The sequence below is a fragment of the Podarcis melisellensis genome, assembly GCF_964234715.1.
Source record: "Podarcis melisellensis genome assembly, chromosome: 8".
Taxonomy (NCBI): domain Eukaryota; kingdom Metazoa; phylum Chordata; class Lepidosauria; order Squamata; family Lacertidae; genus Podarcis; species Podarcis melisellensis.
This window is the reverse complement of record NC_138540.1, coordinates 68,201,330-68,221,871: the sequence shown is the minus strand read 5'-3', so window position 1 is coordinate 68,221,871 and position 20,542 is coordinate 68,201,330. Positions and strand designations below refer to the sequence as shown.

At 46.9% G+C, this 20,542-nt stretch overlaps 1 protein-coding gene across 10 annotated transcripts in view; it reads right to left on the bottom strand.

Moving 5' to 3' along the window:
• Positions 1–20,542, bottom strand: part of PTPRU (protein tyrosine phosphatase receptor type U) — a 373,235-nt gene that overhangs the window by 331,996 nt on the left and 20,697 nt on the right. The window contains exon 1 of one of the 10 annotated variants that reach the window (XM_081920499.1): positions 7,013–7,093. The exons of the other annotated variants lie outside the window; for them this stretch is intronic. Within the exon in view, the coding sequence (XP_081776625.1) occupies positions 7,013–7,025 (13 nt within the window). The 5' untranslated portion in view covers positions 7,026–7,093. Of the gene's footprint in view, positions 1–7,012; positions 7,094–20,542 lie in introns of those variants that run through there. 10 annotated transcript variants of the gene reach the window in all.

The window sequence follows — 20,542 nt, the reverse complement described above, 5'->3', positions numbered from 1 at the left end:
ATTCTTTAATTATGATTCCTCCATTGAATAGGGTTGGACTAGATGTCCCTCAGGGGTCTCTTCCAGCGCTATAATTCTGTGACGCTATGAAGAACATTCCACATGACTGGGCTAAATAATGATGGGGATGAGCTTAAGCCTACAAGGGCCTCAGAAATATTTCCTCCTCAATGTGCCCCTTCATAACTACAAAAACCCAAAGGGGGCTTCATATTTACCATAAACAAAGCCCAGAAAACAGGGGCAGGTAGAAGGTTATGGCTGGCTATTACACCTCTCAACATGGTGCCCCCCACTCAATGTTGTTGGGCTCCAACTCCCATCAGCCCCAGCCAGCATGGCCAATAATCTCATGTGGTAGTTGGAGGGCATCTTGTTGGCTATTCCCATTTTACATCAGTGACTTTTCTCAAGAGGCTGTATCATGCTTTCATTTACTCAAGATAGGGGAATGTTGCAGCGTAAATCAATGCTGTGTGCAGCCAGTGGAAAACGCCTCTGGCAAGGCCTAATCCTGTGGGAGGAACGCCTGGGGGCTGGTGTAAGAATAGGGATGGAGCAAGGGTAGCTAAGTGTTTTCCACCCACAGTGCCCCCTGACTGATGCTCACAGGCGGACAGAAGGGGGGAGGCCATGTCTGTTGGCAGCAGGCGGGTGGATGCATTTGACCTCAAGGCCTGTGGCACAGTTCTGTGACAGGGGCCCTGAAGGAGGGCAGAGAAGCCGGCATGTATGGAGAGGGGGTGTTGTTCCGGGGCAGAGCACGTGCTTTTGCAAGTGAGGAGGTCCCAGTTTTGATCCCCAGCACCTCCAGTTAGAAGAAGAAGCAGGGAACAGGCGATGGGAAAGACCTTTCTCACCCTGAGGTCCTGCAGAGCTGCTTCCTGACAGAGTAGACAATCCTCTGTCTGGTGACCAAAGCAACCTGAACTGCTATAAGGCCAGTGTTTATGTCCCTATCAAGATCAAACATATATATCACATACACACACATATTCATGTCTACACTCTCTTTTGAGAGCCACCCACATCGACTAATTCAATTATCCCAACCGCAGCCCTCGTCTTTGCAAGCAGTACCTACTTATTATGTCAAGAGCATTTATTCAGGTAATTACGCAGGAAGTTGCAGCCTCTTTTGGGAACAGAGATGCAGCTGATCCTCCATCCATCCCACCCACCCCCATCCCTGAAAACAGGCACAGCTCTCTGAAATAGAAGCATGTTGCGAGGCTCCAAGTTGCTTGCTCTCGGGCTGGTGCTACATGATCCTTCCCTGCTAGTGAACGTCAACTGGGGGGCAGAAAGGGCAGTGCTCATGCATGAACTTTGCCCCCAATACACACACACACACAGCACGTGGACCCATTCCAAGTCAAGCCTGGCCACCTTTCAGGCTGGCGTCGACTGAAAACGGCCAACGATTGCCCACCCCTGCAGGTGCCACTCACCCACCCATCAACCACGACAGGGTCACCTGCAGCGTTCGAAATTAGCCAGGCGCCAGGCGCATTTTGCAGCTGACTATCTTGCAACCAAATGAAGATGCCTAGGTGCCAGGATACCACCTGACATCTCCCCCATCTGGAGGTGCATGATCATTTGATCGTGACTGTTTTCACACACTAACCCCACATTCTGTAGAATTCTATCCATGATATCTTATCTGCACGGTCAGAATGAATTTCAGATGTGCCAGGAGCCTCAAGATGCTGCATGATCTGCCCAGTTCCTCTAACTGTAGACTTTCAGGACACAGACACAGCCCTGCACATCACCCACCACAAGCTGGTAGTATTGCTCAAAGCTCATGCCTATAGGCGTCAATGGCCCCATCACACTGGTAAGTATAATAATGCTGCTCTGCCCATATACAGTGGTACCTCGGGTTACAGATGCTTTAGGTTACAAAGGCTTCAGGCTACAGGCTCTGCTAACCCAGAAATAGTACCTCGGGTTAAGAACTTTGCTTCAGGATTGGAACAGTAATTGTGCCGTGGTGGCACAGCGGCAGTGGGAGGCCCCATTAGCTTAAGTGGTGCTTCAGGTTAAGAACAGTTTCAGGTTAAGAATGGACCTCCAGAACAAATTAAGTTCTTAGCCCAAGGTACCACTGTACAGATTAAAGCTAATGTCAGGGAAAGCATGCAAAACATATGATACACAAAGGCAACCTAAGTACAAGCTTTGCCCCAGCAAAGCTAAGAAGCAAGGGTGCCACAAACACATTTTTTTTTGCAGCCTCTTTCCTAGACAAACCTTTTTTTAAAAAAAAAAAAAAGCAACCTATCATCCTTCTTGTTGAGTCTTGGTGCTGCTTTATTGATCTTATGCCACTCCATACGGTTTTGCGCTAATTTTCTTCTGGTGCCGCTTTCCTATCGATTGCTTTTCATTATCATTTCGTTACATCTGTATTTTATCGACTTTTCATTGTTCTTAATTGTATCTGTATGTTATCGATTGGACTTGAGCAATGCCCAGAGGGCATGGTTAATTGGGTGGTATATAAATGCCAAAAACCATCCCAGCTGCGGCACTCGGCTTTTCAAGTCCAGGGTGAGATCTGAAGGCGGGCGAGGCCACCACTTTGCTGAAGCTAAGCAGGTTTGGGTCTGGGTCACTGCCTGGATGGGAGACTGCCTGGGAGCCACACGATGCCACCTGGGATTCCAGGATGGGGGGAAAGGCTCCGTATAAATGCATGAACATTTATATGGGGGAAACGGGGAAGGGCAGTGCAGAAGATGCTAGTAGGTCCAATCACCATCATCTCCAGGTAAGGCTGGGGAAGAAAATTCCTGCCAGTCAGTGTACTGAGCTACAAACCCACTTCCTTCAAAAGGTTAGACTTCTGGTGGTAAGGCTGTGATGGAGAAATGCACTGGAAAGTTTGGGATGTCATGCACTTTGATGTAATCTAACCTCCCCGCAAGCAATTTGGAATCAATGCTCATTTAATAGCCAACATAGTCTAGTCTCCTTGCAAGCAAATCAGAATGAATGCTCATTAAAGAGCCAGCATTGTTGAGCCACCCTGCAAGCAAAATCGGAATTAATGGCCACTAAATAGCCAACATATTCCAGTCTCCCCACAAGCAAATCGGAATGAATGCTCATTAAACAGCCAGCATTGGCTCATCTCCCTACAAAACAAATCGCAATGAATGCCCATTAAGTAGCCAATGCTATCTAACTTCCATGCAAAACAAATCAGGATGAATACCCATTCAATAGCCAATGTTGTTTAACCTCCCTGAAAACAGATCAGAATGGATGCTAAATGAACATTTCATCTGTAAGCACCCCACAGCGAAAGCTCACCTCATCTGGGTACCCTTCGCCAAGCAGCCTATTCCATAGTTAAAGATACGCACAGAAAGGGATGGATGAATGTGTCATCTTTGGCATCTCTAGGTTTCTCATTTTTCCAGTCTTCCATTGCTTCATCTTTCCACATCTATTTGCAAGAGGGGAATTTTAAGAGAGCCAGTGTGGTATAGTGGTTAAGAGCGGTAGACTCATAATCTGGTGAACCGGGTTCGCGTCTTCACTCCTCCACATGCAGCTCCTGGGTGACCTTGGGCTAGTCACACTTCTTTGAAGTCTCTTAGCCCCACTCACCTCACAGAGTGTTTGTTGGGGGGGGGAGGGAAAGGAGAATGTTAGCTGCTTTGAGACTCCTTCGGGTAGTGATAAAGCAGGATATCAAATCCAAACTCTTCTTCTTAAGTCCTCATGAAAATTCCTCTGTTTTAGTGTGAATTTCTCCTAACAGTCATGTGTTTGTATGCAATTTAGCCCAATATGCCCATGTTTGCAAACCAATTTCCCTTAACATACATTTTTGCTAACTTCTGCACTTTTATGTACACCTTAACTGAGCGTGTGCATTTTTTGTGTGTGCACATTACCTGGCCAGAGAACTGTACTGCAAAATCTGTAGCGTTGCAACTATTGAAGGATGGCTGTGTTTTGCTTCGCAGATTGTTTCAGAAAATCCAGATTAAGCAAGGTCACCTTTAAATGTTAACTGAATCAGATTTCTCACCCCTTGCCTATCAGAGAGCGGGTGAAATTGTTGTGTAGTAGGCTGTGATTTTTGGCTAACAGAGAGTACCACATGATCATCTTCAAAGGCAAGCAAAGTTTTTCCACTGAGGAACACACAGACAAATACTTCTCCCCACAAAAGCCACACAGACAGGCTTCTCCTGTGAAGAAATCTGTGAAGAAGAAACAGATAATACTGACAAAAACCTCCACCCAGTCGCGCTCGCCAAGCAAGCCACAAATTGCTACATATGGCTTCACGGATCTTGGTTTGGATTGAGTTGCACATAAACACAAGGGCATGCGCTGTGCTTGGTGAAGATGCACTATCCGATACCACTGGCTATGCTGAGATAAAAACCACAAACCACATTCCACAGACAAAACGCCAGGACTGTATGGAGCCCACCAGATCTCTCCTTTCAGTAGCAAGTCACTTTGAAGACAAAGAGAATGAGAAAGAGGGGAAATCCCTCCCCATTCACAGGTATTCTCTCCCCATCTCAAGAGTATGGGTGTGGTGATGATGAACATACGTTCTTGGGTGCCTGTTATCTACCCGCTATCATGAGCAGTTACCCCTCCTCACTCCAAACAAACAAACCCACAACCCAGGGACGCCTTACACATAGACGTTAGTGGCGCAGGGCGCCAGGGTGCCAGATTTTAGAGGGTGCCACAGATTGAGTGTCCGGGAAGGAGAGTCAGGGTGTGCTCCCTTCTCCGCTCTGGGGCAGCCCGCTCCTCTCCTCTCAGCCGCCCATCAGAGCATACTGCATCCGGCTCAGGGAAGCCCCTTTGTGTCCCCTCCCGCCGGGGATGCCTGGGCGCCTGGCGGGTGCAATCAGGGCAGGCGTGGGGTGGGGTGGGGTGGGGCGGGGCAGGCATGTCTCTCCCACCCCTCTCTGGCCACATTGTTGCCTGAGCGCCTCCCTGCGGAGTCTGCAAGCAGAGCAGGGAAGCGCCCTGTGCAATTCCAGTGCAGAGCGAGGATGGGACAGCCGGTGAGCCACCTGATCTGCTTGCTGGCCCTCCTGTCATGCAGACTTTCCCAGACAGGGGTGGGTAAAGGGTGCCGGGTGCTTAGAGGGAGGCTTTGCGGGAGGACACAGGAAGCCATCTGGGCTGCGATCCGGAAGCCTCTTACTTACATGCAGTGCTGAGTGCGCATCGGACCACGCAATGTAAACGAGTCAGACCGAAGTCCGTCCCCCCCCCCCTTAAAAAGGTTGACAACTCTGGGAAATGGGGGGGGCGCTGGAGAGATATTTGCACCACAGCACCAGATATGCTTAAGACGGACCTGCCACAACCACTTCACCACAGATAGAAATATACACAAAAGTGGAGTCAGATATGAATGGGAGTTCCTAAGGAGAAAAAAAGACTTCTGTGGTTCAGGCCAGAGCAAAGGGAGATGTTCAGCCCTCTCAGTTTAGTAGCTGTGGAAATGGCAGCCATGGTTGCAAAGAAGCTATTGGGGCTACTGGGGCTACCCCCTTTGTTCATGAATCAAGTTTGCACACCAGCTGTACTTAGCACAAATGTGGAGGAATGTATGGTCCTTCAGATGTTGCTGAACAACAACCCCTGTTTTCCCTGGCCATTGGCCATGCCTGCTAGGTCTGATGGGAGCTGTAGTTCAGCAGCATCTGAATGGCCAAAGGTTCCCCATACCTGACTTAGCAAGCATATGTTAGATACTGGATTTATACCCGGAATACAAGCTGTGCATATATTTCCAACATACACACGTTTCATTATTCATTTATTTTAGATTGGTGTTTTGTTTTGTTTTTGTCAGATTCATTTTCATGGCCTTTTCTCTCTTCTCTTCTTGCTGCAACCACTTCCAGCCAGCCACCATTTTATTTTCCCAGAATGTCCCAAATGTTATTTCATTCTGATTGGGAGAAATGACAGCCTCCACTGGCAGCCACCAGGTTTTTCGCCGAGAATGCCCTGGAACGACACAGTACCTGAGGCATTCTGGGAAAATAAAATGGCGGCAAATAACTATGACTGGAATAATGAAAATAAACTCATTTTTTACTCACGGCCTATTCAACATTTCATAGTAAGCCACCAGATCAGCCCATGGGCAAGTGGGTGAAAAAGTGTGGGGGGGTACTCTTTAGCCACTTTTCCAAGGGCTGCCTCTAACTCGGAGTAGGCCATGAATTTGAGGAACACAGTAAGGAACAAAAGTAGGAATGTAAGAAAGCAGTGGTTTTTGTTCCAACCTGCATTTCTCAGAAACAGAACTGTTTCCATTCCCCTACAGTTCAGTTTCTCCCAAATACTATGTTACTCATCTCACTGCCTGCTATTTTATGTAAATTACATAACGTACGCACCTATTTACATAACATAAGGAATTTATATTCGTTTCAATGTGAAGGAAACATCAAAATAACATTTAAAAAGTAATTATGTGTTGCTTGCAGACTTAAAAACAGCCATTTTATCAACAAATACTGATAGTATTTGCTCGCCTGATTTCCATTCAGTCTGGCCACAGACGAAGACGCAAAGTGTAGCAATTCTCACTTCTTTTCCCATCGAATCTCCCACATCCCCATACTAGAGAAAGGCAAGGATTCAGCTATCCTCATCCTAGGACCAACGCATACCATCACATCCGCAAGACCACTGCTACATTTGAGCAGCTCTCTGTTTCCAGTATAACCCTCTTCCACCCCCTTGATATAAAGGCACATTTCTCCCTGCACTCTCCTGCCATCGATTGGAATCATTATCATCAGCTTCTGAACTCACAAAGATCAAAAGCTTTTCTGTCCGTTGCACAAACAGAAGTAGATCACAGAATCTCCAAGGGGAAGGCAAAAGAGCTGGGAAACGTCACCGGTGAGCATCACCCCCCACCCCAGAAGGAGCAGCTGCTTCCTCCCTCCCATCCCACACACAAACATAGGATCTAATAAGGACAAAATCCTACCAGCTGCTAGCATAGCAGGTGGGCCGATCCAGTCCTGTTTCCAGGCTAGGGGCACCTGCCAGTCATCGCAGCAGATGCATCAGGTGAGGCCTCCTCTGCGCAGAACCGCCACCCTCCTGCCTCTTCCCTAATTGGAACTGCCAGTCAAGGCTAAAGCCTTGTTTGTTTTCTCATTCTGAGAGCTCTCTGAAAGGTCGCTGAACGAGGCTCTCCTCCGCACCGGGGGGGGGGGGGAATCAGAAGAGGAACACTTCCATCAGAAATTGTCTGCACACCGAAAGAGAATCAACGGTTTAATGAAACACCCTCAAAGTCCTAGCAGCGAAGAGCAGAGGGCTCAGGTTTTGCATTGCATTCCAAAGAGAGGCATGGGGGGGGGGGATTTCTGTGAAACACTGTCAGGGACTGGCTGGACAAAGAGGAGTGGTGGGAGGTACCAGGACTGAGTATGCAGACCCTCCAAGTGTCCCTATTTTCCAGGGACATCTCTGATTTAGAGAAGCCATCCTGGTTTCTGATTTGATCCCGGAATGTCCCAGTTTTCCTTAGGATGTCCCTCTTTTCATTGGAGAAATGTGTTATCTGACCCCTGAACCATCTGAAGGCAATCCTGTATAGGGAAGTTTTTTTTCATGTTTAATGCCCTAAACGGCCTCGGTCCAGTATACCTGAAGGAGCATCTCCGCCCTCATTGTTCTGCCCAGACACTGAGGTCCAGCGCTGAGGGCCTTCTGGTGGTTCCCTCGCTGAGAGAACCAGGCACAATTCAAAGTGTTGGTGCTGACCTTTAAAGCTCTAAATGGACTCAGTCCAGTATACTTGAAGGAGTGTCTCCACCCCCATTGTTCAGTCCAAACATTGAGGTCCAGCTCTGACGGCTTTCTGGCTGTTCCCTCACTGCGAGAAGTAAAGTTACAGGGAACCAGGCAAAGGGCCTTCTTGGTAGTGCCACCCGCCCTGTGGAACGCCCTCCCATCAGATGTCAAGGAAACTATCTGACTTTTAGAAGGCAGCCCTGTTTAGGAAAGCTTTTAGCGTTTAACAGACTATTGCATTTTAATATTTTGTTGGAAGCTGCCCAGAGTGGCTGGGAAAACCCAGCCAGATGGGCAGGGTATTATTATTATTATTATTATTATTATTATTATTATTATTATTATTATTATATGTTGGAAGCCACCCAGAGTGGCTGGGACAGCCCAGTAAGATGTGTGAGGTATAAATAGTAAAATTATCATTATGGAATGGGACTTCTCTATTTTCATCAGAGAAATGTTGGAGGGTATGAGTATGACAAGAGTAGATCCGTTTGGATTCATGGACGTAACTAATTTGGGTCCATTAATTTCAGTGGGCTTACTCTAGGTAAAATTTAGCTGGATGCAACCCATTACTGCCAGTCAGCCCACCCAGTCTTTTCCACTACCCCATGGAATCAGCTTGCATTCAACAGACAAAGTGCAGGGAACTGTAATCCAGAATTGCGGGCATTGATTAAAAGCTCTCTAACCCACACAACAGATGACAGGCACATTTCTCCATTGCCGGTCTTATTGCACCTGTGCCAAATGCCTAACACATTCCCAACCCTATGTAAACAAATGCAAGCCTGTGTGTTTTTCTCAGCGCCCCACAACATGAGCTCCACTATCCCTGGAATCTCTGCACAGCAGTGCCCTCAAGCATCTGTGCCGAGGCAGCAACATCGCTCTCCCCAACCCGATTTACGACTCTGCCCAGATCTGGAATCACACTGGAAAGCTCGGAGGAGCCAAGTCATCGGTCCTGCAGGCTTCACAACTTTACAAACTGAAGAGACTGAAAACCAAAGTTTAGCCACCTGTGGAACCCAAGACCTCGGGGTGCAAAGGAGAGCAAACAGCTCATAAATATCAGGAGGAGGATCAGACACTTTTGTGGTGGAGAGAAACATCTGTAGTTCGAACAGCAGAGATAAAAATTAGGGAGGCCATCAATTCCATGGGCCTCCGGGCGCAAGATGATCCTCAGCTGTTAAGGGAGAAGCTGCCCCATTTGCTAAGCAGTTGCCAGAGCCGCTGAGATTACAGGAGTTGAACAAGCAATGAACAATTGCCTCCAACCCCAGGCAAGTTCAGCCAGGCCTTGATTTATGGGCAGGCAACCCCAGAGACTGCTTACCACAACAGGATTGTGGGGCACCCAGGCTAGTATCTACCCTAGATATTAGTCTGGGGATCTTTCGTTTAAAAGGCTATTTATTTTATTTCTTAAATTTGTATACTGCCCTTCATCCTTAGATGTCAGGGCGGTTCGCAACACAGAAAGAGTAAAGAAGGCACGGAAGAGACGTCCAAGATTATGCATGGTGTTGAGAAATTGGGTAGAGTGTTTGTTTGTTTTCCCTCTCTCTCTCCCGCTCCCTCCCTCAGCATACTGGAAAGTCGGGGGCATCTGTTGCAAAAATGGTATGCCTCTGAACAAATGCAATCAGATCCATGTGTGCAGAATTTATCATCTGACATGGCACAGATAAATTGTGCATGCAAATCACGAGTCATGAAAAGGGCCACAAATGCAAATTTAAAAATGTTTTTCAAAGGGTATTCCAAAAATCAATCTTCCAATGCCAGATTTAAGCTCCTGTATTTGCAGTTCCTTTCAAGCGAGTTAAGGCAGCCAGATCCAAAGAAGAGAACGAAGGCATAGCACTGTTGCCGATGTCTTAAAGATCAGTCATTGATTTCCTTTGAGCTGCTGCTTTCTTCCAGTGCCACCACCACACAGTGCAATAAAAGAAGGGGATTAGCGATGCCAGACCTCCAGAGTCTGACCTGATGTCTCCAGGTTTGCCTGGCTCTCTGCAGGTGGCAGGTAGAGGGCTTGAATCTCCAGTTGGATGACAGCGCCTTTAATAAAACGAGAAAACTGTGAATGCAGCTAAGAAGCTTCAGCCCAGCAAGAGTTGGCTGCAAATTATCGCATAAATACTGCAGAGGGGATCTGCCTCCTCCACTCCACTCTCCCAATTAACCTTCATCTCCAGGGGCAGCCCCCAGGTATCAGGTTTGGGCCCCAAAATCTCAAGATCTGGGATGCTCCTGACCTGTCCACCCTACAGCTGATGGACCCAGAGCCAATGTATATCTCAAAGGATGGGTGGTCCTGGTAACTGAGGACATTTAAGGAGCAAGGACAGGGTCGAAGATACTCCTGTTCTGTGGTGCCAATTGGCCAAGCACCAGCTCCGAAATTCAGCTATGATAAAATAAGGAGTCTGGCAGGCGGTTGCCCTTTTCGTGACGTCTGCTTTCGCAGTGTCTCTTGAAGCCTGTTTTCGGATAAAGAATTGTTTTCAAGCTGGGTTATTCGGAATAGATTTGCAGCTCTGTGCTGCTGTCCCAGCGAGAAGGTGTCGATAGTAAATAAAATAATAATAATAAAATAAATCTCCTTCTGCAGCCGAGCCTGCAAGGGGCCCATTTCAAGTGTCTAGAAGAGAAGTCACTTTATAAACATTAAAAACACTGTTTAAATATTAACCAGAGAAGGCCTTGCTGTTGGCTGTTAATTTGGCATGGAAGTCGGGCCCACTGCAGCTCCTCAAATGTCCTTAATTACTAAGGCCGGCCCTCCCTGGAGACATCTACAGGCTCTGCGTTGATCTCCTGCTTTTATTGCATCACCTGGTCTGGCGCTGAAGAACAGCAGCTGGGCAAAGGAAATCAATGGCTGAGCTTTAAGGCATTGGCAACAGCACTTTCTGAAGAGGCGACACGTCCTGCTTTACAGAGGAGATGGGCCGGCCCATCCATGAGGCAGATTGAGGAAGCTGCCTCAGGTGTCAGAATCCCACAGGGCAGTGTCCCTGTGGGTGCCCTGCCTGCCGTCACCAGGGAAGCCAGGAGAAGCGGCAGAGGCTTCCAACAGGTTCTCACTAGATCCTACCTAGTGATAGTGAAGGCAGCAGAGAAGGCTTATTTTGCTGCCTCCATTGCATCCTTGCTGTGCCGCCTGGCAGAGTGCAGGGCATTTTACGGTCTGGCCTGAAGGAGATGGTGGAACCAAAGGTAGCTCACTGTGAAGCATTTTGAGGATAAAATCACTTGCTTCCACCGAGATCTTGACTCTGCTGTTGCAGCAGATGAATTTCAAGGGGTGTCCACAGCACCACCCAGTCCTGTTGTGATGGGTGAGTTTCAGTTGAGGATGTGGAAAAGGTGCTCTGATTGGTCAGGGCTACCACTTGTGGGTGGCGCTGTGAGTTAAACCACAGAGCCTAGGGCTTGCCAATCAGAAGGTTGGCGGTTTGAATCCCTGCGATGGGGTGAGCTCCCGTTTCTCGGTCACTGCTCCTGCCAGCCTAGCAGTTCAAAAGCACACAGTGCAAGTAGAGAAATAGGTACCACTCTGGCAGGAAGGTAAATGGCGTTTCCATGCACTGCTCTGGTTTGCCAGAAGTGGCTTAGTCACGCTGGCCACATGACCCAGAAGCTGTATGCCGGCTCCCTCAGCAAGTAAAATGAGATGAGCGCTGCAACCCCAGAGTCGTCCGCAACTGGACCTCACGGTCAGGGGTCCCTTTACCTTTTACCACTTGCAATCTGGACTCTTGCCCTTCCTGGCTGATAAAAAACTAGCAGAGAGGGGGACAGCTAGCTAGCTAGGCCAGGGAGGTGAGTAATGCCTCAAGAAACACTCCGTGGGTTTAGGAAATCTAAGTAACTACTGGCTAGTTTTCAATGTCCCCTTTTGGGGCAAGGTTGTTGAGCGGTGGTTGCAGACCAGATCCAGGTCTCTTGGAGGAAACTGATTTTCTAGATCCATTTCCATTGGTGTTCAGGCCCAGTTTTGGCACAAAAACTGCTCTGGTCACCCTGTATGATGACCTTTGTTGGGGGAGAGACAAGAGAAATGTGTCTGTGTTAATTCATGGTATCCTTCTGGAGCAGGTGTCCAGCCTTGGCGCAACCTAGTCAGATGGGTGGGGTATATATAATAAAATCATTATTGTTGTTGTTGTTGTTGTTGTTACTGTTGAATAGGACTTTCCTATTTTTATCAGAGAAATGTTGGAGGGTATGATTTAAACACGCACGTTTTATATAAAAAAATCTACCCTAAAGCACTTGATTTGACACAGGAACCTGTGCAAGACATCTCTCAATCAGCTTCGGCTCCTCCCGGTGGCATTTACCTGTACAGAGAATGTGTCTTTGGGCTATCTTTGGGTCATGAGAAACAGGCCTTTGGTGTGTACAGCTCTCAGGCATAAACCGGCTGCCTTTGATCATCAGCTCCCAGCTGTACTGTTTCCGCGTCGCTGCAAAATTGACCAGCTCCCTCTCTAATCACCCATCTGTTGGTGATGTTATTTTTATTTTTTAAAAAAACCACTCACACACCTCTCTTATGTTCAAGAGAAGCATGAGAATATCCTCACCTCCGAAACAAGACAGTACAGGAGGAAATAACAGAGACAGGAAGAAATGATTCCCCCTCACCCCCACCTTTGGCTCACATCAAAAGCTTATTCCAGAAACACTGGCTTGGCAAAGCAAAAGAACTCCTTTGAATGTTGATTCTGCTTTAGGGATGGGTCAGAACAGTCATGAAATGTGCCTTGAGGACAGGCCCTTGCAAGGGCACCCTTCCTTTCCAGGGGTTTCCTTAGTTTAGAGAAAAGGTGATGAAGAAGGACCATGGCACAAGTGGGCGAAATGATACATGGTGTGAAGGAAACGGACAGGGAAAAGTTTTTTCTCCTCATCTAAGAAGAACTTGGGGGGGGTGGAATCCAATGAAGCAAACTGTCAGAGGATTCAGGATAAGACAAAAGGAATTGCTTCTTCACATAGCACATAGGGAAATTATGGGATGTGCTCCCACTAATGGTCACCAGTCAGCAACTTGGATTACACTAGTCTCTGCTCTGCCTTGATTTCCCAATGGAAGCACAGCCCTGGGTGAGTTCCTGGAATGCCCTGGAATCTTGCAGAGATTGGGGGTGGCATGAAACACAAAATTTAAGCACATGGTTTCCCCCAGAGAATCCTGGGAATGACCCAGCTAGAACTTGAACCCAATCCAACACTTTTATCTGCCAGACCACCTCACTCAATCCTTCGTAAGCAGCCTAGGACTCTTTAAAAATACTAATAATAATTTTTATAAGCAACTTCTGCACAACACAGAAAAATCTGCTACTGGCAAATCGATGCTGCAATCACTGAAATGGAGGACAGAATTTCTGATTGCAACTGGAAGGGCAAGTTTATTGATTAAGTACCATGTTGATCCAAGTTGCCACACACTTCTGGCTAAATTAGCTTGACGACCTAAGCGAAGAGTTTCCTGGAAGGAAGACAACATTCTCCGATATCACCGTTGAGGAAGACATTCAGATCTTAAATACAACAATGCAGGAGCACTGCTGTGTACTTATTAGAGGTGTGGGCTCATCAGCACACATCTGCATAGCATTTGCATATACTAATTTACATGTATAGGTGTAAATTTAGAATTTAAAATGTCACAAGTCAACTCATTTCCCACCCAATGCACTCCACATAAATTATTGAATTATTTTGCACCCCAGTTCACCTCAGATCTGTTGCTCTTCCAATTCATTTACCCCCTATTAATTTCCCAAGAGATCCTGCTCCAAAACAATTCAGTTACCCCAATCCTCTCTCGATAAAGTAATCCTGAATTTACTCAGTCTCCAAAATTGATATACTACTCAATGATCCCGATCACTCCTGAATTCATCTCTCCCCAGATTTGTTACATGCACATACCCCAAAACACTCAGGGCATTTCAGATGCCTCCAGACCACTGTTCAAAACCAGCCAGGTGCCAGGCATGTTTTACTACTGGAACAGGTCCAATTACAACTACATGGAGATTTCTGAGCACCAGTTTGGTGACCGTAGCTTAAAAACTTCTGCCTTAGTTCATAGTAAATACCATTTCCACCATGTGTGTTTCTAATTTTTGCATACAGGGACAACTGAATTGTTGTAAGAGCAAGATTCAGGTAGGTAGCCGTGTTGGTTGGACGCAGTCAAAATATATTTAAAAAAAATAAAAATTGTCCAGTAGCACCTTAGAGACCAACTAAGAATTGATGCTTTTGAATTATAGTGCTGGTGGAGACTCTTGAGAGTCCCATGGACTGAAAGATCAACCTATCCATTCAGCCCTGAGTGCTCACTGGAAGGACAGATCCTTAAGCTGAGGCTCCAATACTTTGGCCACATCATGAAAAGAGACGACTCCCTGGAAAAGACCCTGATGTTGGGAAAGATTGAGGGCACAAGGAGAAGGGGACAACAAGAGGACGAGATGGTTGAGCAGTGTTCTCAAAGCCACAAACACGAGTCTGACCAAACTGCGGGAGGCAGTGGAAGACAGGAGTGCCTGGGGAGCTCTGGTCCATGGGGTCACGAAGAGTTGGACAAAACTAAACGACTAAACAACAGAAAGTTTGTTCTTGGTATCTGAAGAAGTGTGCATGCACACGAAAGCTTATACCAGGGGAAGGCAACCAAAGGCCCGTGGGCTGGATCCAGCCCAATCGCCTTCTGAATCCGGCCCATGGACAGCCGGGGAATCAGCGTGTTTTTACATGAATAGAATGCATCCTTTTATTTAAAATGCATCTCTGGATTATTTGTGGGGCCTGCCTGGTGTTTTTACATGAATAGAATATGTGCTTTTATTTAAAATGCATCTCTGGGTTATTTATGGAGCATAGGAATTCGTTCATTATTTTTTTCAAAATATAGTCCGGCCCACCACATGCTCTGAGGGATGGTGGAGCAGCCCACGGCTGAAAAAGGTTGCTGACCCCTGGCTTATACCAAGAACAAACTTAGTTGATCTCTAAGGTGCTACTGGACAATTTTTTATTTTTTTGGAAGAGCAAGCTCAGTCAAGCAATGTAGTTGAGATCACAGAATCAGAGAATCGTAGCATTGGAAAGGAACCCCCATGGCAGATAGACATTCCATTGTCATGACCATAACCCAGTTTAAATTGCCATTTGGTATCTAGCTTATATATCTGAGCTTCTAACACTGCTCCAGACTATTAGTATTTTGGAGGAGGGATTCCAGTGCATACCAGTTTAGGTAAACAATTGAAATGGACTAGAGTGCTCTCTCACACAAGTGGAAGAAATCCACTTTTTAAAAGAAACTTGAGTTTTGGCAAAAGACAGGAAAATGCATCGAAAAGTGTGGAATGAAGGAAGACTTAACGGGGAAGATGTACAGCATATAACACCCCACAAGCAAATCAGGATCAATGCTTGCTGTTGCATGACCGCCTCACAAACAAATGCTCAAGAAAAGACAAGCATTGTTTAAGCTCCATGCAAGCTTTGGGCAAGAAAGTCAAGATGACTTCTCCTCTGGAGAACTCCCAAGGAAAAGAGTGGGGCTTGTCTGTCTGCCCACTCTTACAACCACACCAGCCACGTGCTCAGATCCTAACACAACCTGAGGGAATTTCTTCCAGAAAGCCAAAGAGCAGAAGGGATTCTTTCACACCCAAGTCAACAGAGCGAGAAACCGCCGTGCCGATTAGATAAAAATTAAAAGCAGTGACCAGGCAAAAAGGCAAAAGCAAACAGCAAAGCTCTCATAGCAGATGTTAAATTTGGAACCTGACATTTAATCAAATGAAAGGTTGCCAGACACATCTAACAAGACCATTATGCACTGTGTGTTAATAAAGGATTATTAGAAAGTATGTTTACAGGGGCTTAAGCAGCCACGGCTCAAGCAAATGTGCTACATGGTATTAAGTGTGTAACATGGTGGTCAGCTTGCTACCCATTTAATAGCCTTCACTTCCTGCCCCACCTGCCTCCAGAAAGGCAAACGGGAGCTTCAAGTACCTAGATAATGAGCAGCTAAAACCTGCCCATATGAGGCAGTTGTGGGGAATGAAGGTCCACACCTTCCCACAGTTGCCTAAGTCTCCTCCTGCCCTGGGTACTTCTCAAGCAATCTGAGACTCTGTTGCCATGCCTGTCTTTGCCCCCCCCCCTCTTCACACCTCTTCTGGTTCTGGAATACCAGGCAGGAGGGGAGCTGGTCAAAACAGGAGGGGGAGTCTCCCTGGCTTCTTCATCAACCTAACTCATCTTTCCTCTTGGCTCCCCTCTTCTCCAGCCTCTGCTTTTGCCTCTGATTCTGGACTTCTCTCTATCACAGACTCTTCCTGCTCACTTAAGCCTGTTGCCTCTTCAGCTTCAAACACCACCTCCTCCCTCTTCCAGGACATCCTCTTCCCCCCACCTTGGGGGGTTCCAGCCAGCCCATCATACTAGCTAAGTAACAAGTGATACGTGCAACAAAATGTTGCAGCATAAAAGTGTTCAGGATGGAAGCTGCCCTATTCTACTCCCTTTCCCCAGTCCCCCCCCATACATTCACACCATACATTTAAAGCACCATGCTACCACTTTATGCCTTTCCTCAAAGATTTCTGGGAGCTGTAGTTTACTAAGGGTGCTGAGAGTTGTTGGGAGGTCCCTACCCCCCCCCCCCCCCGCTGTCAAGTTACAGTTCCCAGAGTGGTTTAACAACCAGTTCCTCTTCTCAGGGAACTCTGGAAATTATAGCTCTGTGAAGGGAACAGATACCTCTCAACTCTCAGCACCCTTAACAAACCACAGCTCCCAGAATTCTTTGGTGGAAGCCATGACAGTTTAAACTTTTGTCATAGTGCTTTAAATGTACAGTGTGGATGTGGGGTCACAGTGGGAGAAGTGGGGGTTAACCCTTTCCCCCTCGAACACTACTGTTAGGGGCAGGAAGGCAGGTAGGAGTCATTCCAGACACAGAGAGAGAGAGAACTAATGGTAGCTAGATTGGACACTTTGAGTCATGAAAACTGCAGGGAGGGAGAGAATTAAATCTTCTCCCCCGATGCCATGGCCCTGATCCAAATCCCCCCATCCACTCCTCCCCTAGCATGGCTTTGCTTTGTTTTTAAGGACGGCTGATATTCTCAGGAAGCCAGATTCCGTAAGAAGCATATGCATCCATATTTTGAAGTTACAGGAGTCTAAGCACTAACAAGTCCTAAGGATTAGACTAATTGAAGCCATTAGCAATGTCTGCTGTAATGAGATGTAAAAATAATAAAGCGCTTGAAGCATGGAAGAAGGGAGATTAGTGTCATGCTTTGGGGAATCAAAGAACCTCAGGAAGGAAGCTGGTCTTCTGAGGTGGCTCCTGGTCAAACAAGGAACAGTATGATCAAACCAAAAGCCTAAGCTTCCTGATCAGAGATGTGTTACATTTGAGTGACAGTCCTTGAACTCTTCTCCAGCCTGCGACTCACTCAGATCAGCCTTCCTCGATGTTTCCGATTATAACCTCCATCAGCCCAAGTCAGAAGAGTTTGTTTCAGCTTGTGAGTTGCTTAGATCAAGCTAGTGTACACTATTCTGGCAGGGGTTGGTACATAGGAGCCAACTGCTAGGGGCTGAGGTCCTGCCAATAAAATACTTGATGGGGCGGGGGGGGGGCAAAGCTGATGGGCACTGCCCTTCAAATGATGTGCATTCACTGTGTCTTGTAATTGATTATGTGGGGTGGGACTTACCTCCCTCCCCCTTATATTTTATTCAAGTTGGCACCCCTGGGCTGATGGTACTTGTAGTCCACAGCAACAGGAGGGCACAAGGTTTGCTTAGCTCAAATGTTATTGGACTGCAACTCCAATCAGATGCATAGGATCGCAATGCCAGCCAAAAGCAGCCATGCAGTGGGGCAGGGGGAGAGATCTGGGTCACGACTGATGGGACTGGGGGAAGGGAATTAACTCTTCCTTCAAAGTTTTCCCGACTTCAATTCTCTCCCCCACTTTGCAAAGTTGCATGGGTTGTGGAGAGGGACTGGGATCAGTTGTGTCCCCTAAGGAAAGTGTTTGGGTTCCTAGTAGCTATGATATGGTTACCAGATGTCCCCGTTTCCCGGGGATAGTCCCCGGATAAAATCCGTCTCTGGAATGTCCCCGGATTTATATTTTAAGTGTTGTAGATTTATTAGTAGGGAATGAATGTTGTGTGATTGGTTCAATGGCACAAGACACATCATATGGGGACTTCTGGCAAGGCTAAATGGCGGGCGCCACAGCAGCGAGCAGCTCCTGAAGCTAATCAGAGCCAACTGCTCTACCAGGCTAGCTCCGGGCTGCTGAGACTGCCACTGCCGCTGCCACTTCAGAGGGGGAACCGGGGACACCCAATGTGTCAAGTGTGGGAACCGCTGACCAGTGGCGTAGTGTGGGTTGTCAGCACCCGGGGCAAGGCAAGTAATTTGCGCCCCCTAACCCATGGAACCAGGTAGCGGCAGAGAGCTGTGAGTGCGAGCGCCCCACCCCCAGATGTTGCGCCCGGTGCAGCCGGCCCCCCTGCACCCCCCACGCTATGCCACTGCCACTGACACCCCCTCCCCGACCCAAATGGAGCCGGGAGTGAAAGCACCCAGCCACCCGGCCGACTGCCCAGTGGTGCTCCGGGGCCAGGAAAACCCCAGAGCCAACACAGTGAGAAGGAGGTGAGGAGAAGGAGAAGGAAGACAGAGAAAGAGGAAGGAGAAAAAAGAGGGGAACCCCAACCTTGCCACACCACTGCCGCCGCTGTGAATGGGAGGTAGAAGAGCACCGGAAGGGCAAGGAAACATGGCCAAACCCAGGCCCGACCCAAGCCTACTCCATGGCGGCTAGCGCTCCAAGAGAGCAGGCCAGGGGCCCAGAGGAAGGCTGCGCGACAGAGGAGACCAAGTAATTAAGATTACTTCTTAATTATTATTTTTAGTAACTTTTAAAAATAATTTTTCCCCTTTTTGAAAAAAAATAAATGTCCCCTGATTCTTTGGGAAAAAAATCTGGTAACCTTAAGCTATGAGACCTGCTAGAATTTATCTCCAGTGGCGCATGGTACCTAAAGGTAAAGTTGATCACACAGACAAGAGAACCCTGCATGCTGTTAATCCGACCCTTCCAGGTCCAAAGAACCACTAGACTCAGCAAACCAAGTGCAATGACGAGGAACCAAACTGGACGACAGCCACAGAGACGTTTGGCTCTTGCGCTAACCTTTGTCAACAAAGAAGCTGACTACGGGGTCAGAGTGACTTTAGAGGGGATTTAAAAAAATGCTTCTGTGAGCAATCTTGGCACATGGTTGCCAGTAAAGGAGAGAGATATCCCTGGATGATGAGGAGATCTCGTTTACCAATAAAGAAAATGTTAACTAGAAATTTTAGCAGGTGAAACCATAATGATAAGCTGGCAGCAACATGCAGCAAGGACACTTGGTCGTAAAAGGTTTGCTTCACCTTTTTTTAAAAAACGGAATGAGCTTACAAGACAAGTGGGAACTGGTGAGAAACCTACAGGTTCCCCTAAAAGATAGGAAGCAAACAGAATGGGCAGAGTTTGGATCCCACCCCATACCATTTTTTTATTAGCAAAATTTATTGCTTCATTTTTTTATTTTTTAAAAAAGCTTCTAAGTGGCTTATTTTATTAATTTATTGCTTCACTTGGCTGAGAAGTGTGTGGCCTTGGTCCCGTCATTGCCTCTCAGCCTAGCCTACTTCCCAGGGTTGTTGCGGGAATTAAATGAGGAAGGGGCAAGCCCATGCACTCTACCTTGAGCTTCTTGGAGAAAAGGATGGGATATATACACAAATAAAACAAAATAATAATAATAATATAGTCGCTGATCTGGAGGGAGTTTAAGACGCGAAAGAGCTTGGCTTTTATTTCCCACATTGCATTATGATGATTGTGGCTTTATTGCTTTATTATTTCTGTTCTTGTACTGAAGATCATTATGTTCATTTTTCTTGTCCTATTTTTATGGGTTCCTTGTTTTTTTGAAAACATACAAGGCTTTCTAACGCACAGTTGCTGGAGAACTTAACGTGAAGGTTTCTGTTCTTATAGTCTGTTTGTTTTTATTAGTGGTATTATTATCCCTTTTGGTCGCATTAGGTCCCCTCTTTTATTTTATTATGTGGTCCCATTATTTATTTCTCCGCTGGTTCCCTCTTGAGCATCACATCTCTATAAACTGCCCCAGTGTTGAGTCTCTGGCTCTTGTTGCTTGTTCTGCTTTCCTTACTGGGCGTGATTTCAAACTCAGATTTGACAAAGACACCAACTTTTGGCATCATAGTATTGTAGAGTTGGAAGGTGCCCCAAGGATCATCTAGTCCAACCCCCTGCAATGGAGGAATATGCAGGTGGCTCACGTGGGGATCAAACCCATGACCTTGGCATTACCAGCACCAGGCTCCAACCAACTGAGCTAACTCTGTTCCTCCTGTACAACCAAAGAGTCTTGTGGTGTCTTAAAGGCTAACCAGATCTATTGAAGCATGTGATTCTGCAGACCTGGAGCAAAGCATGGTCTCTACCACTGATCTCTGGCCTAGAGGAGGAGCAAATTTGCCAATTTCAGTTTCTCATTTTCCCCCCATTTGTCAGTTCTTCTCATTTCCACATCAGTTTGCAATTAA